General features: G+C 43.0%; 1 protein-coding gene across 1 annotated transcript; it reads left to right on the top strand.

Annotated features, from left to right (window-relative positions):
• The first annotated feature begins 1,225 nt into the window (after positions 1-1,225).
• On the top strand, positions 1,226-7,002 carry LOC123113967 (uncharacterized). Its single transcript, XM_044535308.1, has 3 exons — positions 1,226-1,466; positions 6,362-6,444; positions 6,653-7,002. Exons 1-3 carry the CDS (start codon positions 1,362-1,364, stop codon positions 6,801-6,803), a joined length of 339 nt encoding a protein of 112 aa, XP_044391243.1. The 5' UTR covers positions 1,226-1,361; the 3' UTR covers positions 6,804-7,002.
• Positions 7,003-22,704: the final 15,702 nt, after the last annotated feature.

Raw genomic sequence — 22,704 nt, 5'->3', positions numbered from 1 at the left:
TGTTCAACGCGCGAGAGGGGGGTGCATGATCAAATCAAATCGACTCAATCAAATCACACAACCCGCACGCGACCGATCGAAGTTTCAGCCGGACGGCCGGTAGAAACATTTACCCATTCAGAAACACATCCAACGATTGAACACCAATCTTGACACTTATCTGACGGCTACTGAGCCGACCTGAGACTTGAAAATCTCAGTCGATTGAGAATTAGGAGCATCACAGTGGGCAAAGGAGACAAGATCCTTTTTTGGAGGGATCGGCGGATTCATGGATTCTCCGTCAGGGACATAGCACCGTTGCTTGTGGCGGGAGTGGAGAATAGGGTCAGAAACTCACGCACGGTTGCCCAGGCTTTGATCGGAGAAAGGTGGGCACTCGACGTACAACCACAGACAACCTTCGGAGCGTTGCTACAAACTGTCCATTTGAGACATGCCATTGCGACAGTGCCGAGAGATGAGCTACTGGAGGACACGTTCTCATGGCCGCATGATCCATCGGGTCTATACACGGCGAGATCCACCTACACGAGGCTCAACCAGGGTGCGATCGTTTCACCCACATCAGTGGCGATTTGGCGTAGCTGGGCGCCATTAAAGTGCAAAATCTTTACCTGGCTTGCGATGCAGCATCGATTGTGGACGTCGGACAGACGGGCACGCCATGGCCTGCAAGATAACCCGTCGCCATGCTATACTTGTTTGCAGAATGAGGACACGGCTGAGCACATCTTGGTGCAATGTGTCTATGCTAGACAAGTGTGGCACAAGTGCTTGGACACCCTGGAAATTGACACACCCCACCCAGCAGCACGGACACTTTTGTCGACTGGTGGCTAAGGGCACGAGCTGGATTCTATGGGAAGCAAAAGCGAGGTTTCGATTCACTCATCATTGCTGCGGCTTGGTTGCTATGGAAACAGAGGAACGCTAGAGTTTTCAACAGATCGGAACAGGTTAAGGACTACAATGAGTTAGCTAGAGCCATCCTTGAGGAGATTCGCGATTGGCATATTGCAGGTGTAGGAGTGGGTGGATTAGAACGTTTTGTGAGAGATCACGATTGATCAACAGTAGGTGTGAGTGGGTGCTCGGGTGATCGATGTTCGCATTGATCGCTCGTTTCTTGTAAAACTTTTTCTCCTTCTATAAAAATACGGTACGCTTTTGGCGTACTCTCGAAAAAAAAAGAATTAGGAGCATCCTAAAAAAAAAGCCAAGGTCATTTCACCAAAGTCACAGCGCACATTAAAAAAAAAAGTCACAGCGCAGGCGAGAGGGAAAGGGCAAAGGCGACGCGAACTGGGAGGCGGCTCCTGCCGCCCTCAGCCGACCCCCGCGTCCTCGGCGTCGGCGAGATGACGGCGATGCTCCGATCTGCGCTTGGGTCCGCGCTCCGGCCTCCCGCACCGGCCTCCCGCTTCTTCCGCAAGGGCGTCTCCGGAAGCCGCGACGCCACAAGGGTAAGGATTTCCGCTGCGATTGGCGCCTGGTGGGGGACGGGGACGGGTACGGGGAAGGGGAGGGGGCGAAGCTCGCAACTGGGAGCGTACCGGCGCGAATAGAAAACCTGTTCTCGGAGACGTAGGCTAGCTGCTTAGGGCACCCCTATTCTCCTGCGCTCGCTCGGCCCGTGTAGGTGCTTCTGTGATGTCTCCTGCTCTGCACTATTTCTCCAGCTATCAATGAAATATATCACCTTTGAAAGGGTTTGGATCATTGGATGTGTAATTATTTTTGATATTACTGTGCATACGATAATTGGGATATGATTTTCATATGACGCTCTGAATCGATAGCTACAGGCCACCGCGGAACAAATTTGATGGATGGATGTTATTTGGTGTTGTAAGAAAATCGTACTCAACCTATTGTATGTGTAGCAGTGTTCAATTATTTTCCTTCTCCTTTAAGAGGCTAGTTGGTTAAGGTAACCGGTATATTCATTGTTTGTGCAAGGTCAATTTTCTTTTGTCACCAACTACCAACTAATGTCATTTGTGTAATTGAGATAAAACAATGGAGAGTGAAGGGCTCGGCAGGATCCCCAGCTGTATGTTGGCTCATTGGATGACGACACCTGTGGCGGGGCGGAGAGTGAGCCATCTTGGCTCATTGGAAAGAGGTGAGGAACTACCCAGAATTGGATACCATGATAGAAACAGAGGTATATACTGAAGCTGAATTTGATTCATTTGATTCAGAGTACAATTACAGACTCTTGACAACCACAGCACATCGTGCAGATCTGGCTAACATGCCCACCAACAGTGCAAGGACCAAGCCAAAGACTAACTGAATGGATTGTGTGTTACACACACAAATGTATCCTTAACATTCCCCTGGAGTGGCATCAACGAATGGCTAGATGCTGAGACTGGATCAGAATCCACTGAAATTGAAAACAGCAGCCGGTAGGCCCTTTGCAAAAATGTTAGCAAATTGGAAGCCTGGGTACATGTAGGGCTCTCACTTGTCCAAGAGCAACGCTTTTCCCCACAAAATGGAGACCAGTCTCAATGTGTTTTGTTCGCCAATGCGGACAGGTTTAGCAGAGAGGTAGAAAGCAGAAATATTATCACAATAAGCAATAGTAGTCTGTGTGGCTGGTCGATGTAGTTCCTGCAGAAGCTGGTGAAGCCACACTATTTCAGCAACAGCATGTGCAATTGAGCAATATTCAGCTTTGGCCGAGGACCTGGAGCCAGTGAGTTGTCATTTTGACGACCATGAAAACAGGTTATCACCCGAAAACACACAATACCGGGAGTGGAGCATCCAGCCCAATCGGCATCTGAGTATGCTGTCAAAAAGGTCGGTGAAGAAGTATTGAGGTGTGGGGCAAGTGCCCTTGAGACAATGAATAATGCACTTAACAAGGTTCAGATGGGGCTCGCGAGGATCGTGCATAAAGAGGCATGCCTGCTGAACAGAATAGGAGATGTCTGGTTGAGTGATGCTTTAAGTGGGATCAGAAACACATTGCCCAGAAGAATCTAGTTTTTTACCAGTATCAACCGGAATGCGAGCAGTGTTGCAGTCTGATGCCAACTTTGTCAATCAGTTTAGAAATAATATTAGCGTTGTGAAAGAAAAGGTTCTGAATAGGAGCGACTGACAGCAATGCCAAGGAATTGATGTAGAGCTTGAAGGTCAGACATGGAAAATTCTGAATGAACAAAGGTGATGACTGAATTTAGAGAATCAGGGGAAGATGCAATAATAATTATGTCATCCATATAGAGGAATAAATAAGAGTGTGAGTAGCAGTGCGAAAGATGAGGAGAAATTATCACTTAGAAGCAGTGAAACCAATAGACTGAATAAATGTAGCAAAGTGATTAAACCAAGCTCGAGGTGCTTGTTTTAGCCCATGAAGGGACTTTTTGAGATGACAAACATGATAAGGAAGAGAGGGATGTTCAAAGCCTTTGGGTTGTTGACAATAGATAGTTTCTTGTAAGTAACCATGAAGAAAAGCATTGTATCAAGTTGGTGAATTGGCAAAGAGGAGGAAACTGCGATGGATAAAACAACGCGTATGGTGCTTGGCTTGACAGTTAACACCAAGAGAGAATTCCTGATCATAATCTATCCCTGGTGTTGAGAATAACTCATATAGACCCATCTGGCTTTATACAGCATTTCAGTTGGTTAGGTGAGGAACACGCTTCGATGTGTCATTCTGAAGAAGAGCATCAAATTCAGAATGCATTGCTTCTTTCCAGTTTGGATCATGAAGAGTAACGCGGTAGGATTTTGGAAGTGGAGAAATAGAAGGTTTAGTGGCGAGAAGGTTGAGCCGACTTGCTGGTATAGCAAAACTATGTTTGACTGTAGTGGTCATACGATGATGATTGGAAGGCATGGCAACTGGGATAGCATTTGCTGGTGAAGGAGGTGTCGCAGGTGATGAAGAATCAGAAGTAGAGGGTGAGGAAGATGAGGTGGTGGTGTCATTGGTAGGAGTTGAGGGACAGGGAGAAGGATCAGGTGGAGAGGCTGATGTCTGAGGTGCAACTGGATCACAGGTTTGTGGACAGGCGACAGGAGTAGTGGAAGACAAAAATGTTGGTCTGGGCGGTGTGGCAAAGAGAGTGTCGTGCGCAAGTGAGTGAGAAGAAGACTGAAACAAACGGAATTGATGAATCATCAAAGACAACGTGTTGTGAGAGAATGACACGACCTGATGCTAAATTCAAGTAACGATATCCATGGTGTTCATCTGGATAGCCTATGAAAACACAAGGAGAGATCTGGGTGCAAGTTCATGAGGGGTGGTGCCAGTCATGTTAGGAAAACAAAGACAGCTGAAAACAAAGTGTATCATATATTCATATGGTGGAGGAAAATTATGCAGAGAAGAGAAGGGTGTAGTCGAGAGAGAAGATTTCCTGGGTCTAAAGTTAATAAGATAATTAGCAGTGCAAAGAGCCTCCACCCAATAATCTTGGGACATAGTGCCTGAATTAACAGAGTTTTCTAAACTACATCATTGATAGTTCGAAGTGCACACTCAGCTTTTCCACTTTGGGAAGAAGTGTAGGGACAAGAGAATCTGAAGACAATGTCTTGAGTAAGAAAGAATTCTCAAAGTGTGGTTATTGTCTAATTCATGGCCATTAATTATCACATTGAAGAAATTTAATTGGAGTAGAAAAGTGAATGGAGACATATATTTGAATGTTAAGAAAGGGGGAGTAAACATCAGACTTGGCATGCAATGGGAAGGTCTGTAAGTCAAAATGCAAGAGCTCAAAGGGAGCAGAAGTAGATTTCATTGAAGGATAAAATTGCAACCGTACATGTTTTCCTCTTTGACAGGCTTCACAGAGGGCTGGTTCATGAGGATCTTTTCTACAATGAATAGTACAGTAAATTGCTGAAGTAAACTAGGTACAAGATGATGGTTTGGGTGTCCTAAACGAGGGCGCCAGAAATTGACTGAGGCGAGGAAGGCTGACGGAGCAGTGGAGGAAGCCGGCATGACATCATGAAATGGGTATAGGTTCTTCAAACAATTTTGCCACGTGATCAGTGCCTGAGTCGCTAGGTCCTTCAGAGAAAGGCCAGAGGGTCAAGTACAACGGAGACATGGTTGTCAGTAGTAAATTTGACGAACAGGTATCATTTTTTGACAAGTGAGGGTGCAACAAGGACATTATGAAGTAGAGGTTTGCTAGCAGTATGAATAAAGAATGTCCAAGGTAAAAAACAGATAAATTTGAGCCATTTTTTACAGTTATTTGAGGAAATAAGGAGGTGGGTTTGACACATGCAGCATGCCATATGAGTTGGGCATGTGTGCAGAAGCACCTGAGTTGAAGATCCAGCCTCCAGCCTTGGTGTTGGTGTTCATGGCGAGCAGGAAGGCAGCCTGGCCCCGTGAAGGTGTTGCAGGTGTCGTGGCCGGTGCAGAGGGTGCTAGAGTAGGCGGTTGCAGAGGATTTGACGTGTAGTTCATCGGTGTGGCCAGGAAAGGCGCAGGCGCGGACGTCAGCTGGTGCCCTAGCTGTTGGGAGTGACACGAAGGAGGTGTTCGTCTGATGAGACTGTAGTCCTGGTTCCCCAACAGGGTGTTGAGGCGGTGGCACCAGTTGTCACTGTGCCGATGGTGCTGCGTGCCAATGGACGCCACCGTTTCGCGCAGCTGCTGCCCATGGGGCAGGATAGGCCTGCACGAGCCCTGTCCATGGATCAACCTAAGGAGGTGCTGCGTAGATGACGATGAAGCAGCATGCGGGGCAGAGGTCAAAGTAGCGCCAGAGGTCGTCGAATTGCGATGCTGGAAGCCAGGAATCGGGTTTTTGCCCTTGTAATCGGGTCGTCGAACATTTTTGACATGGTGAAAAATCGGTTCAGTAGGCGAAAACAATCAGCCTGGGTCTAGTGGCTATAGCAGTGTACTGGACTATTTTGGTTGTGCACCAACAGGACAGTTTTCGACGACATTGTCGTCCCTGAGCCCCTGGTGGGTAGGCATTGCGTTGAGACGGTGAATCTTTGGAATCTTAGAGCAAAGCGTGAAGAACTGGCCTCAACACTTTAGCCTTAGTTCTCTTGGTTGTTTATATGGGAAAGAGCTTGTCGAATTTGTTGCTGATGCCCGCAAGGAGCAGGGTGACAAGGGTGCGGTCAGCGATGGTGTTCCCGATCTTGCGTAACTCGTCCGCCATGGCCTTCAAGCGCTTGAGTAGTGTCCGACTGGCTCGTCACGCTGGCGGGTCGTCCTCATCTCTGTTTGTTTGATATTTATATTCAAATATTTGATATATATTCAACTGCCCTTTGTGATCTCTGCTTGTTTGATATTTATATTCAAATATTTGATATATATTCAACTGCCCTTTGTTTACAGCGGAAGTTGTCCTCCAGTGGCCGAGATGGATCAAACAACAGCACACCTGCCGATCTTTTTGGTGATGGTTCCTCCAAGACCTGGTACTTGCATCATATCCATATTTTTTTGTCAAATGTGAGATAACATTTTATTATCTTATCTTGGTACAGCTTGGAAAAATAGTTTCTGCACATTTATTGTTACTTGTGTCATTTTCAACAAAGTTATCACTGTATTTTGTTCATAATCACTTATTGATTTGCTGCCGAGGTTTGAATTATAGCTTATCTTATTGATGGTGGCTCATAGGAGAAGGCCAGAAGTTGTGTTTATCACCGCAGCAGCCCTCTCAATGGCTACCTACACATACATTGTGAATGGGAAGACCGTGTTAGGGTACCAGCGTGAAGTGATGGAGAACCAGGACGAGGTGAAGCCGGAGAAAGACAACGCCATCTAGTTCTCGTCGATCTCTAAAAAATACAAGGCCGAGCCGACCTCTTCGATTGCAACATATTTGGGACCCTTGTACTGGCTTGAAAGCAAAAGTGTCATGTAATTTGAGAGGAGGGTCGGTACAATTTGATGTGCTGGTGTTGGAAATATGACTGAAGTGGTTGTATTTCGATATGCAGGTGTCTTCCAGTTATTCGCTGTCATTGCCATGTCATTTGCTTGCGTGTTGCACTTTGCCATGTCATCACGTGCATTTCATCTGCATGTTTTTCAAAACATGCATCCGTTCGGGTTTCTCCGGTTCTCTCCGTTGTCCGTTCTGAGCCCAACCACACTCGCACGCGTCTGCGGCACCTCCCAGTTCTTGTTTCGCGAGCCGCAGGAAAACATTCTCGGAATGGACCGAGAGTTGACGAGTGGTCTTGGTATATCACCGGTAGACCGCCTGTTAAATTTCGTTTCATTTGGAGGTCATTTGATGCCCTAGCGGTTAACTGAGTTAACCGAAACCCCTCTCTCTTTGCAGCCCAGCACCCATTCACAACAGTCCACTAGCCCATCTAAACCCCCTCCATGCTCTCCGTCCTTGGATCACAATCGTGTGGGTGAAAATCGCACCTCATTTGGACTCTCCTAGCCCCCTCTACCTATAAATTTGTGCCTCCCCCGAAATTCTCGCAGATGAAACCCTAGATCATTTGCCCTCCTCGCCTCCGGACGCGTCCGCGCCGCGCCGGACATGTCCACCGCCGCCCAGCCACGTCGCCCGGCCAATCCCAGCCTGCCACCTCAGCGTCGCCGCCGCCCACAGCCAACCGGCGCCCGCCACCTGGCTCCCCCGCGCCTCCACCGCGCCGGACCCGCGGGGGCCAGATCCGGCCCGCCTGGGCCTGGATCGCCGCCTCGGCCGGGCCGAGCCGGCTCGCCCGCCGCCCGCTGCTTGCATCCCCGCCGGACCACCGCCGCCGACCACGCCGCCCGCTGGACTGCGCCGCCCCGCCGTCCCTCGCCGCACCACCATCGAACCTCGTCGGATCTCTGCGCCGCCGCCGTGAGCCACGCCGTCGGCCATCCCGAGCTCGTCGTTCCCGCCGTCTCCGGTCGTGCTCCGGCCAGATCCGGGCAAGAGCGCCTAGATCCGCTCGTCCCCGCCGCTGCATCGGCCTCCGTGCCCTCGCCGGAGTGCGCCAGACGTCGCCGCTGCCAGCTCGACCTCGCCGGACCTCGTCAGTCCGCGTTGACTTTTTCCCTCGAGGTCCATTTTCCCTCGTAAGTCCTCAAGTTTTACAACATCATCTGCACTTGTTTGAACTGTCATAACTTCGTGCATATAGCTTCATTTTTGCGTGCATGATATGTCAAAATGTTCATCTTTTGACGCTCTACATGATAGTTGCATTTGCATTCATGTTGCTGTTCATATTGATGTCTTAATCTTCGTTGCAAAACTGCTATATGATTTAAACTGCTGGAATCTGCTGATTGTTAACATCATGTATGCATCTTGTTAGTAGTGTAACTTTGTCTCTGTTGATCCTATGATGATGATCACGATATACACATGTTCCACTCTTCATGCTCTACATGCTGTTGTGCTTTGCATTCCTGTTAGGGTGAATCTTGATATCTTAATCTCTGTTGCAAAAGTGCATGTTGCTATTAACTGCTGGAAACTGTTATAACTTTCCTATTTGTCATTTTTATATCTTTTTGTGTGATTTTCTTTTGAGCATCATGTGAACATGTTTTAGAAGGATAATTATGACATATTTTCTGTGCTATAATCCTTGTATTTTGATATGCCCTGTAGTGAGTGCATCAAGCTTGTGAAGTGGGCTACTTGCTGTTAACTTTCTGTCAAGTCTGTTTCTGTTATATCATGATACCATGTTTGCTTGATGATACCAATTAATCCATACATATTCTGGAGATGCTTAGTTCACATGTTTTGTTGTCCATGTTATTCTCTATCATGCCATGCCTTTTGATGCCCTATATATATGTCATGTAGAATATGTTTTCATTGACATGAACATGCTTATATAATGTTCCAGATTTCTGTTAACTTCATGATTGCATGTAGTGAGCTTAATATTAGTTGATACATGCCTATTCTGGAGATGCTCCGCTTACATGGTTTGAAGCATGCTATGAATAATCTGTTCACATGCCATGGTTTTTAATTTTGGACTTCATATGCCTCTGTTTCATGCTTGCAAACATGCTATCGGAATGTTGCTGTTTTACACTTGCTGAAACTGTTTCAACTTTCAAACTTGTCATGTTGGTTCCCACTAATCCATGAGTCATATGTATATGATTCCCTGATGTTATTTGCTCTTTGTTATGTTTACTTTGATTCCATGCCCTTGGTTGCTATGTTTACTTGTTGTAGCTTGTCTCTTTCTTGCTCTCAAGTTGCCATCATATTAACTCTGCTAATGCATATGCTCCTGTGTTATAAAGTTGCATTTTGCATTGATCATATTGGTTTAATCTTGATGTCTTTGAACCTGAACCTTAATGATATTTGAAGTTTGTTATCTGTACATGAAGTGCATGTCAAGTTTGTTCTCTTATGATTCCTGTATCATGTTGTTTTGATGATTGCAAAGTGCCTAGTTGCTGTTTTGGGAAGATTGTTGCTATATCTTGTTTGGAGTGTATGTGTTGCACCGTTGCTCCGTTTTGAGCATGCTCTATATGAAACTTGCTTGATTTTGCATGTAGTTTCATCTTATCATATTGCATCCATGTTTTGAGAATGTTTGCTTGATGTTTGAATGTATTTTGCATCAATGTCATGTGTTAACTTGTTTTGCTCATATCTTCTAGGCCGTAGCTCTGAATTAAATGAACTTTATATGTAACTTGACTAGAATTTCGTGTAGATCATCATGGTGCATCTTGACTTTCTATTTAACTACTTGAATATAAGGTTTATTCAGATCTGGACCAATTTCGAAATTTGCATATGGGGATTTACCGGATTTGTTATATGTTGTTCCGGCCTCATTTAAGCTTGCTTTGATGTGTTGTTCTTGTATGCATCATCTCTTGCCATGAGTAGCATCATATAGCCTTGTCATGCATCATACTTGGTTGAACATCATGTCAAGTTTATGTGTATGGTGTTTACCGTGTTGTTTGCTTCTTTCCGGTTGTGCTTCTTCTCGATAGTTCCTGTTTCGTTGTGATCGTGAGGATTCGTTCATCTATGCTTGGTTCGTCTTTGCCTGTTTGTCTTCTTCATGGACTCGTTCTTCTTTCTAGCGGGATTTCAGGCAAGATGACCGTTACCCTGGATCTCACTACTATCATTGCTAAGCTAGTTGTTTCGATGCTATCGCTATGTCGCGCTTCCTACCACTTGTTTATCAAGCCTCCCAAATTGCCATGTCAGCCTCTAACCGTTTCACCCTTCCTAGCAAACCGTTGTTTGGCTAAGTTACCGCTTTTGCCCAGCCCCTCTTATAGCGTTGTTAGTTGCATGTGAAGTTGAAGATTGCTCCATGTTGGAACAGGATTATTTTGGGATATCACAACATCTCTTATTTTAATTAATGCATCTATATACTTGGTAAAGGGTGGAAGGCTCGGCTTATGCCTGGTGTTTTGTTCCACTCTTGCCGCCTCAGTTTCCGTCTTACCGGTGTTATGTTCCTTGATTTTGCGTTCCTTACGCGGTCGGGTTTATGGGAACCCCTTGACAGTTTGCTTTGAATAAAACTCCTCCAGCAAGGCCCAATCTTGGTTTCACATTTTCCTAACAACTTATAACCTTTCCTTGGGTTTTCGCGAGCCCGAGAGTCATATTTATTTTAACCCCCTAGGTCAGTGCTCCTCTGAGTGTTGGTCCAACCTAGAGCCACTTGCGGTGCCACCCCTTCACCCGGGGTCTTCGGTTGTTGTACGTAGTGTTCATCCGGTGTGCCCTGAGAACGAGATATGTGCAGCTCCTATCAGGATTTGTCGGCACATCCGGGCGGTCTTGCTGGTCTTGTTTTACCATTGTCGAAATATCTTGTAACTGAGATTCCGAGTCTGATCGGGTCTTTTCGGGAGAAGGAATATTCTTCGTTGATCGTGAGAGCTTGTGATGGGCTAAGTTGGGACACCCCTACAGGGTATAGACTTTCGAGAGCCATGCCCACGGTTATGTGGAAGATGGGAATTTGTTAATATCCGGTTGTAGATAACTTGACACTTGACTTAACTAAAATGCGTCAACCGCGTGTGTAGCTGTGATGGTCTCTTTTCGGTGGAGTCCGGGAAGTGAACACGGCTAGGGTTATGTTTGGACGTAAGTAGTTTCAGGATCACTTCTTGATCATTACTAGTTTGCGACCGTTTGCGTAGCTTCTCATCTTATTCTTGTATTCGTAAGTTAGCCACCATATCATGCTTAGTCGCTGCTGCAACGTCACCACTATCCATTCCTTACCCATTAAGCTTTGCTAGTCTTGATACCCATGGTAATGGGATTGCTGAGTCCTCGTGGCTCACAAATTACTACAATAATAGTTGCAGGTACAGGTAATGCAATGATCATGACGCGAAAGCGATGTTTGCTTGTTTTGGAGTTCGTCTTCTGCTTCTTCTTCGATCAGGAGATAGGTTCCAGGTCGGCAGCCTGGGCTAGCAGGTTGGATATCGTTTGAGTTTTTGTTTGTGTTTCATCCATAGTCGGATGTTGCTCTTATGTATGATGATGTTGTATTTGTGTGACATTGTATGCCTCTTGTATGTATCCCCAATTATTATGTAATGGTACGATGTAATGATATCCACCTTGCAAAAGCGTCTCCAATATGCGCTTCTATCCTTGGTGGGACCTTCGAGTTCCTTTAGGATAGAGTCGCATATTGGCATGACAAGTTGGTATCAGAGCCTCGACCGACCATAGGAGCCCCTTGATTGTTCGTAGTTTGGCTGTTGTTGAGTCTAGAAGAAAACTGTTTTCAGAGTCTAATTATATCGAAGAGTAGGAATTCTTTTTACTCCTTAGCTCTTCGCCGCTCTGGTGTGAGGAATCTTGACGCAGGTGTTTTGACTTACTCCTCTTCCCTTCAAATTTTTCTTTAGGATCACGCAGTTGGTTTTTCAATCGTTAGTTCTCAGCTCTTTTCATCCGATGTATTTCTCGTAAATTTGACTCGAGCCTCTTCATCTTTGCCAAGTTTAATCCTCAGTTGTTTTCTTTTTCCCACCCGCCCACCCTTTTTCTTCTCAGAGCCGGAGCCTGTAATCGAGTATCCATCCTACTCGTGCGAAGTCTTTGTATTCCTTCCTCAATTATTTCAACCGGTGTCTTCTCTTCAAGCTATTCATCGGTTCTCCCTTCCAAGTTGCCTTTGTTTTTCCCGCCCCACCCCTTTTTTCTTCCCGGAGCCCGAGTCTCTTTCGAGCATCAATTTCATTCGTGGGGAGCCTCTGTAGTCTTCCCTCAATCATTTCTACCGGTGAATTCTCATCAAGTTCATCATTGATTCGTCTTGTTTTCTTTCCGGTGGATTCAATTCAAGTTTTTTGGGTTGATCATATTCTTTTCTTTGGATCAAATGTTTCCTCTTGCTCATTCGCCTCTAGCCATTTAATCATTCCGGAGTGCAGAAAACATCTCAGGAGATTCGTGTGTGTTCGAATTAATTCGAGGTGTCACCTCATTCAAATATTTCAATTGTTCCGGTGCATCATCTATCTGTTCAACAATCCTTTTTCAACGGTGTTTTATTTTAGTGGGCCCTAACCCACAGGTCTTTTCCCAGGATCTTACCCGACTCTTCTAATTATTCCGGAGCCATTCCTAATTCTTTTCGGAGTTTGACGTAAGAATGAATTTTATCAGTCAGATGCCTTTCCAAGATCAATTTCAAATCATTTCATTGTTGGCTCAACCTCTTCGCTTCCCATTCTCCCGGAGTATCTAAACAATTTTGGTGGTGTTTCTTGTCGTCATTTGAAGATCGAAGAAGAGTTTTTCCTCTAAATCTTGCCCGTTCTCTTTAAGATTCGTGGTTCTAGCTTCATGTTATCCTCTCGAATTATTCTGTTTGTCAGATATTCTTTTCTTACCAATCCGGAGTATGTCAGGAGTTGTTTTCTGTTTCTTTTCACCGAAGGCCATCATTCCAGAAGAATTCTTCGTCCTCACATTCCAGCTGTGGTTCTCCAATCATCCCGACGCATCTGTCAAGTACTCTTTAATCAGCTCGTGATCTCTTTGTTCTTTTGCATATAAATACCCTCAACCATATTTGTTCTTCTAATTCTTCCAGGTGATTCAATCTCATTCATCAGTCATTTTCGAATTCTTATGATGGTTCCTTCAGATTCCATTTCCTTTGTTATCATATTAATTCATTCGTTCTTTCCAATCCTACCGGTGGTTCATTGAAGACCTTCCTCAAGGTTGCGCCATATTCCCCTTAATCCTTTTCAACAAGAATAAGTAATATGCAAAATCTGTTGCTTGTCATCAACTTAATTTGATGAGGATAAGTGATGACCCACAAGTGTAGGAGATCTATCGTAGTCCTTTCGATAAGTAAGAGTGTCAAACCCACGAGGAGCAGAAGAAAATGATAAGCGGTTTTCAGTAAGGTTTTCTCTTCAAGTATTGAAATTGTAGGTAACAGATAGTTTTGTGATAAGATAAATTGTAATGAGTAACAAGTAAATAAAGTGCAGCAAGGTGGCCCAATCCTTTTTGTAGCAAAGGATAAGCCTGGAAAATTTCTTATAATGAGAAAGGAGCTCCCGAGGACACATGGGAATTATCGTCAAGCTAGTTTTCATCACGCTCATATGATTCGCGTTCGGTACTTTGATAATTTGATATGTGGGTGGACCGGTGCTTGGGTACTGCCCTTACTTGGACAAGCATCCCACTTATGATTAACCCCTATTGCAAGCATCCACAACTACAAAAGAAGTATTAAGGTAAACCTAACCACAACATTAAACATATGGATCCAAATCAGCCCCTTACGAAGCAACGCATAAACTAGGGTTTAAGCTTCTGTCACTCTAGCAACCCATCATCTACTTATTACTTCCCAATGCCTTCCTCTAGGCCCAAATAATGGTGAAGTGTCATGTAGTCGACGTTCACATAACACCACTAGAGGAAAGACAACATACATCTCATCAAAATATCGAACGAATACCAAATTCACATGACTACTAATAGCAAGACTTCACCCATGTCCTCAGGAACAAACGTAACTACTCACAAAGCATATTCATGTTCATAATCAGAGGAGTAATAATATGCATTAAGGATCTGAACATATGATCTTCCACCAAGTAAACCAATTAGCATCAACTACAAGGAGTAATCAACACTACTAGCAACCCACAGGTACCAATTTGTGGTTTGGATACAAGATTGGATACAAGAGATGAACTAGGGTTTTGAGAGGAGATGGTGCTGGTGAAGATGTTGATGGAGATTGACCCCCTCCCGATGAGAGGATCGTTGGTGATGACGATGGTGATGATTTCCCCCTCCCGGAGGGAAGTGTCCCCGGCAGAACAGCTCTGCCGGAGCTCTAGATTGGTTCCGCCAAGGTTCCGCCTCGTGGCGGCGGAGTTTCGTCCCGTAAGCTTGCCCACGATTTTTTCCAGGGTAAAAGCCCTCATATAGCAGAAGATGGACAGCGGAGGCCCACCAGGGGGCCCATGAGACAGGGGGCGCGCCCAGTAGGGGTGGGCGCGCCCCCACCCTCCTATCCAGGGTGTGGGCCCCCTGAGGTGTTTCTTCCGCTCAATAATTCTTATTAATTCCAAAAATAAGTTTCGTGGAGTTTCAGGATTTTTGGAGTAGTGCAGAATAGGTTTCCAATGTTTGCTCCTTTTCCAGCCAGAATTCCAGCTGCCGGCATTCCCCCTCTTCATGGTAAACCTTGTAAAATAAGAGAAAATAGCCATAAGTATTGAGATATAATGTGCAATAACAGCCCATAATGCAATAAATATTGAGATAAAAGCATGATGCAAAATGGACGTATCAACTCCCCCAAGCTTAGACCTCGCTTGTCCTCAAGCGGAAGCCAAAATCGAAAAATATGTCCACATGTTTAGAGATAGAGGTGTCGATAAAAATAAAATACGGACATGAGGGCATCATGATCATTCTTATAACAACAACATAAATAGATTTTATTATATGATTTCTTATGCTCAAGTAACGATCAATTCAAAATGTCAAGTATGGTTCAGAAACTTCATTGGAAGCTAACAAACTGTAATCTCAGTCATGGAAGCAATTGCAATTTATCATAACATCAGAAAGAGTCAAGAATAGAGCTTTTCAGCAAGTCTACACACTCAACTATCATGTAGTCTTCTACAATTGCTAACACTCACGCAATACTTGTGGTTATGGAGTTTCAGCCGGACACTGAGAAAGATAGGGGCTTATCATGTTGCCTCCCAACGTATTCACCTTTAGGTGATGTCAACAATAATAGTCCATGCTAACTTACATCCAATTGGATATATATATATATATAATGATCTTTCAAACACGAGGAGCTTGCCAAAGGATAAAATGAAAAAGGGAAAGGTGAGGATCACCTTGACTCAAGCATAAAGTAAAAACATAAAGTAAAAGATAGGCCCTTCGCAGAGGGAAGCAGAGGTTGTCATGTGCGTTTAGGGTTGGATGCATAAAATCTTAATGCAAAAGAATGTCACTTTATATTGCCACTTGTATGTGGACCTTTATTATGCAGTCCGTCGCTTTTATTGCTTCCACAACAAGATCGTATAAAGCTTATTTTCTCTGCACTAATAAGTCATACATATTTAGATAGCAATTTTTATTGCCTGCAACATGACAACTTACTTGAAGGATCTTACTCAATCCATAGGTAGGTATGGTGGACTCTCATGGCAAAACTGGGTTTAAGGATATTTGGAAGCACAAGTAGTATCTCTACTTGGTGCAAGGAATTTGGCTAGCATGAGGGGGAAAGGCAAGCTCAACATGTTTGGAAGGTCAATGACAATATACTTTAACTGAGATGTGAGAAAACATAAACCATTAGGTTGTCTTCCTTGTCTAACGTCAACTCTTTTAGCATGTCATACTTAATGAGTGCTTCACAATCATAAAAGATGTCCAAGATAATATATTTGTATGTGAACCTCTCTTTCCTTATTACTTCCTATTAATTGCAACGATGACCAAAACTATGTTTATCAACTCTCAACAACTTTTATGCCTCATACTTTCTATGTGTGAAGTCATTACTATCCATAAGATCAATATGAACTCTTTTATTCTTTCTACTTTCTCAAGATCATAGCAACATAGCAAAGCCCTTGACTCAACACTAATCTTTATTATAGATAGCTCACGGACTCGATTACATAAAGAGATCACAAAGCAAAACTCAAAACTACTTGATATCAAAACTTCAATCTACTAGATCAAGATACTACTAAAAGGATCGAACTAAATAAAACGGTAAAGATAGGAGTGTGATGGTGATACGATACCGGGGCACCTCCCCCAAGCTTGGCAGTTGCCAAGGGGAGTGCCCATACCCATGTAATTATGCCTCCTTCTTCACGGTTGGTGTTATGATCTTCTTGGCAATGATGCCCCTCAGGATACGATTCTCCTCCTCGAGCTTATTGACTTGTTGTTTGAGGTCCATAATTTCTTTGCGGAGCTTGCCCGTAACGGCTAAAGCTCCCTTTACCCAAGGATGTTGCATAGCTTTTGGAGAACAAGTGACGCTCTTTTTCATATTTTCATAAGAAAGAAATCTAAAGTTGGAAGGGATGACCAAATTTGGAATAGCCGAGAGTTCCCCCATCATGAATTCTGCTTGGAGACGAGAGGTGACTTCTTGATCTTCCTCCATGGCATCTATCCTTTTCAAGTCGGCCTCCATCTCATCCTCCGTTGATGGTCCAAAGTGATAAGCATCGCTATTTGCTCCTGGACCTGGTGTCGGGTGAGACACCCGACTCTCCCTGACTGACTCTTGAGAAGACATCTTGCTCTTAAACTGCAACAGGAACAGCTCGAAACGAAAACAGAGGATATTTGCGTGATACGGTGGTCAAAACCTTCGGGAGTTTATATAATGAATTTTTACCGACCAAAATACGTAACGTGCAAGAAAACGGAGTCCGGGAGGCACACGAGGTGGCCACGAGATAGGGGGCGCGCCCAGTAAGGGTGGGCGCGCCCTCCACCCTCGTGGAGGCCTCGTGTCCTTCCCGGACTACTTCTTTCTTCCTAAAATTCTTAAATATTCCAAAACTGATAAAAATTGCCATTAGAATTGTTTTGGAGTCGGTTTACTTACCGTACCACATACCTATTCCTTTTCGGAGTCTGGAACGTTCTGGAAAGTGTCCCTTATGTATTCCTCTGGGGTTATGGTTTCAATAATATTAGTTTCAACATTGATAGAATTACCTGAGATGTAATGTTTAATTTGACCGTTCACCACCCTCGGACTTGTGCCTTCGAAGTTGTTGATTTTTATGGCACCAGAACGATAGACCTCCTCGATAACGTAAGGACATTCCCATTTAGAGAGAAGTTTTCCTGCAAAAAATCTTAAACGAGAGTTGAATAATAACACACAATCACCTACGTTAAACTCACGCTTTTGTATCCTTTTGTCATGCCAGCGTTTGACTTTTTCTTTGAATAGCTTGGCATTCTCATAGGCTTGGGTTCTCCATTCATCAAGTGAGCTAATATCAAACAACCTCTTCTCACCGGCAAGTTTGAAGTCATAGTTGAGCTCTTTAATAGCCCAATATGCTTTATGTTAAAGTTCTAGAGGTAAATGACATGCTTTTCCATAAACCATCTTATATGGAGACATACCCATAGGATTTTTGTATGCAGTTCTATAGGCCCATAATGCATCATCAAGTTTTTTGGACCAATTCTTTCTAGATCTATTGACAGTCTTTTGCAAAATTAATTTGAGCTCTCTATTGCTCAACTCTACTTGACCACTAGACTGCGGATGATAAGGAGATGCGATTCTATGATTAACATCATACTTAGCAAGCATCTTACGGAAAGCACCATGAATAAAATGTGAACCACCATCAGTCATAAGATATCTAGGGACTCCAAACCTCGGAAAAATAACTTCTTTAAGCATTTTAATAGAAGTGTTATGATCAGCACTACTAGTTGGAATAGCTTCTACCCACTTAGTAACGTAATCAACAGCAACTAAAATATGTGTGTAACCATTAGAGGCAGGAAAAGGTCCCATATAATCAAAGCCCCAAACATCAAACGGTTCAATAACAAGAGAATAATTCATAGGCATTTCTTGACGTCTACTAATATTACCAATTCTTTGACATTCATCACAAGATAAGACAAACTTACGAGCATCTTTGAAGAGAGTAGGCCAATAAAAACCAGATTGCAATACCTTATGTGCAGTTCTATCTCCAGCGTGGTGTCCTCCATAGGATTCAGAGTGACACTTGCGTAGGATCTGTTCCTGTTCATGCTCAGGTACACAACGTCTAATAACACCATCTACTCCTTCTTTATAAAGGTGTGGGTCATCCCAGAAGTAATGTCTTAAATCATAAAAGAACTTTTTCTTTTGCTGGTATGTGAAACTAGGTGGTATAAATTTAGCAACAATGTAATTAGCATAATCAGCATACCAAGGAGCAGTACGAGAAGCATTAACGACCGCTAATTGTTCATCAGGAAAGCTATCATCAATAGGCAGTGGGTCATCAAGAACATTCTCTAACCTAGACAAGTTGTCTGCAACGGGGTTCTCAGCTCCCTTTCTATCAATAATATGCAAATCAAATTCTTGGAGCAAGAGAACCCATCTAATGAGTCTAGGCTTAGCATCTTTCTTTTCCATAAGATATTTAATAGCAGCATGATCAGTGTGAATAGTAACTTTGGAATCAACAATATAAGGTCTAAACTTATCACATGCAAACACAACTGCTAAGAATTCTTTTTCAGTAGTAGCATAATTTCTCTGGGCAGTATCAAGAGTCTTACTAGCATACTGGATAACATTCAATTTCTTATCAACTCTTTGCCCTAGAACAGCACCTACAACATAATCACTAGCATCACACATAATTTCAAAGGGTAAATTCCAATCAGGTGGCTGAACAATAGGTGCAGTGATCAAAGCTTTCTTAAGTATTTCAAATGCTTCTACACAATCATCATCAAAGACAAAAGGAATATCTTTTTGCAATAAATTAGTCAGAGGCCTAGAGATTTTAGAAAAGTCCTTAATGAACCTCCTATAAAAACCGGCATGACCAAGGAAACTTCTTATACCTTTTATGTCCTTGGGACATGGCATCTTTTCAATAGCATCAACTTTAGCTTTATCAACTTCAATACCTCTCTTTGAAATCTTATGCCCCAAGACAATGCCTTCATTAACCATAAAGTGGCACTTTTCCCAATTCAAGACGAGACTAGTGTCTTCGCATCTCTGCAAAACTCGATCAAGGTTGCTCAAGCAATCATCAAAAGAGGATCCATAAACGGAGAAATCATCCATGAATACCTCACAAATCTTTTCACAAAAGTCAGAGAATATAGCCATCATGCATCTTTGAAAGGTAGCAGGTGCATTACATAAACCAAAAGGCATACGTCTATAAGCAAAAGTACCGAAAGGGCAAGTAAAAGTAGTTTTTGATTGATCCCCGCTGACACAGGTATTTGAGAGAAACCAGAATAACCATCTAGAAAGCAGAAATGTGTGTGTTTGGATAGTCTTTCTAGCATTTGATCAATAAAAGGTAAAGGGTAATGATCTTTCTTAGTAGCTTTATTTAATTTACGGAAATCAATTACCATCCTATAACCTGTAATAATTCTTTGCGGGATCAATTCATCTTTATCATTAGGAACGACAGTAATACCTCCCTTTTTAGGAACACAATGGACAGGGCTTACCCAATCACTATCAGCAACGGGATAAATTATACCTGCCTCAAGGAGCTTTAGTATCTCCTTTCTTACCACTTCTTTCATCTTGGGATTTAGTCGTCGTTGAGGATCTCTAACTGGTTTGGCATTGTCCTCCAAATTAATTTTGTGTTGGCATAACGTGGGAATAATGCCCTTAAGATCATCCAGAGTATATCCAATAGCAGCGCGGTGCTTCTTCAGAGTTTTCAATAATCTTTCTTCTTCTTGCTCTGAAAGGTTAGCACTAATAATAACAGGATATATTTTCTTTTCATCAAGATAAGCATACTTAAGATTATCAGGTAATGGTTTGAGTTCAAACACGGGATCACCCTTGGGTGGAGGGGGATCCCCAAGAATTTCAACGGGAAGGTTGTGTTTCAGCATAGGTTCCTGTTTAAGGAACACTTCATCTATTTCCCTTCTTTCCTTCATAAACATATCATTTTCATGGTCTAGCAAATATTGTTCTAACGGATCAGTAGGAGGCACGGCAATAGAAGCAAGACCAATAATCTCATCCTTACTAGGTGATTCTCTATCACGAGGTTGTCTATGAAACTTAGCAAAATTAAACTCATGAGACATACCCTCTAAGCCAATTGTGACAGTATCCTTTTCACAATCAATCTTAGCATTAACAGTATTCAAGAAGGGTCTACCAAAAATAATGGGACAAAAGTCATCTTGTGGGGAACCAAGAACAAGAAAATCAGCAGGATATTTAACCTTCCCACACAAGACTTCAACATCTCTAACTATCCCAACTGGTTTAATGGTATCCCTGTTAGCAAGCTTAATAGTAACATCAATATCCTCTATTTCAGCAGGTGCAATATCATGCATAATTTCTTTATATAAGTCATAGGGTATTGCACTAGCACTAGCACCCATATCACAAAAACCATGATAACAATGATCTCCTATTTTAACAGAAATAACAGGCATGCCTACAACATGTCTATGTATCTTAGTATCTGGTCTAACAATATTAGCAGTCTCACCACAGAAATAAATAACATGCCCATCTAAATCATCACCCAAGAGATCTTTAACCATAGCAATACTAGGTTCAACTTTGATTTGCTCAGGAGGTGTATAAGTCCTAGTATTACTCTTACGAACAATAGTCGAAGTTTTAGCATGATCCTTTATCCTAACAGGAAAAGGAGGTTTCTCAACATAAGTAGTAGGAACAATAGGATCACTATAGGTGACAGTCTTTTCTTCAACTGTAATAGGTGCAACTACTTTTACTTCAACGGGAGAATTATATTTGAACCACTTCTCCTTAGGGAGATCAACGGGAGTAGCAAAAGATTCATAGAAAGAAGCTACTATCTCAGAGTCAAGTCTATATTTAGCGCTAAATCCACGAAAAGCATCGGTATCCATAAAAGATTTAACACAATCAAACTTAGGTGTCATACCTGACTCCTTACCATCGTCGGAACCCCAATCTTCAGAGTTGCGTTTAATTCTTTCCAATAAGTCCCATTTAAATTCAATAGTCTTCAGCATATAAGAACTAGCACAGGAAGTATCGAGCATGTTGCGATCATTGAGAGAAAGACGAGCATAAAATTTTTGAATAATCATTTCTCTGGAGAGCTCATGATTGGGGCATGAATATAACATTTACTTAAGCCTTCCCCAATCTTGAGCGATGCTTTCTCCTTTGCGAGGCCAGAAATTATATATGTAATTACGATCATGATGAACTAGATGCATAGGATAGAACTTCTAGTGAAATTCCAACTTCAATCGCTTATAATTCCAAGATCTCGTATCATCACATAGCCTAACCATGTCAATGCATCTCCCTTCAAAGATAAAGGAAAGACCTTCCTTTTGACAACATCATCGGGAATACCTACAAGCTTAAATAATCCACAAAGATAAGGTGTAAATCGGGATGCAATGTTCCATCTCCTGCAAATGGATTAGCTAGTAGTTTCTCTATCATACCCGAAGGAATCTCAAAGTAAATATTTTCAAAAAGTTCAGTAGGTTGAGGAGCAACTCTTTGCTCTGCTGGTCGGGGTGAAGATACCCCGAACAAGCCCCTCAAAGGATTAGTTTCCATAGTGACAAGTAACAGAAAATTTCAGCACACTATATAAATGTTTCCTTACCAAGTTCCAGTCACCAAAAGTGCTACACTCCCCGGCAACGGTGCCAGAAACGAGTCTTGATGACCCACAAGTGTAGGAGATCTATCATAGTCCTTTCGATAAGTAAAAGTGTCGAACCCAACGAGGAGCACAAGGAAATGATAAGCGGTTTTCAGTAAGGTTTTCTCTGCAAGCACTGGAATTGTAGGTAACAGATAGTTTTGTGATAAGATAAATTGTAACGAGTAACAAGTAATGAAAGTAAATAAAGTGCAGCAAGGTGGCCCAATCCTTTTTGTAGCAAAGGATAAGCCTGGACAATTTCTTATAATGAGAAAGGAGCTCCCGAGGACACATGGGAATTATCGTCAAGCTAGTTTTCATCACGCTCATATGATTCACGTTCGGTACTTTGCTAATTTGATATGTGAGTGGACCGGTGCTTGGGTACTGCCCTTACTTGGACAAGCATCCCACTTATGATTAACCCCTATTGCAAGCATCCGCAACTACAAAAGAAGTATTAAGGTAAACCTAACCACAACATTAAACATATGGATCCAAATCAGCCCCTAACGAAGCAACGCATAAAATAGGGTTTAAGCTTCTGTCACTCTAGCAACCCATCATCTACTTATTACTTCCCAATGCCTTCCTCTAGGCCCAAATAATGGTGAAGTGTCATGTAGTCGACGTTCACATAACACCACTAGAGGAAAGACAACATACATCTCATCAAAATATCGAACGAATACCAAATTCACATGACTACTAATAGCAAGACTTCACCCATGTCCTCAGGAACAAACGTAACTACTCACAAA

Source organism: Triticum aestivum, chromosome 5B, assembly GCF_018294505.1.
Source record: "Triticum aestivum cultivar Chinese Spring chromosome 5B, IWGSC CS RefSeq v2.1, whole genome shotgun sequence".
Classification (NCBI taxonomy): Eukaryota; Viridiplantae; Streptophyta; class Magnoliopsida; order Poales; family Poaceae; genus Triticum; species Triticum aestivum.
This window is presented reverse-complemented; position numbering and strand designations above follow the sequence as displayed.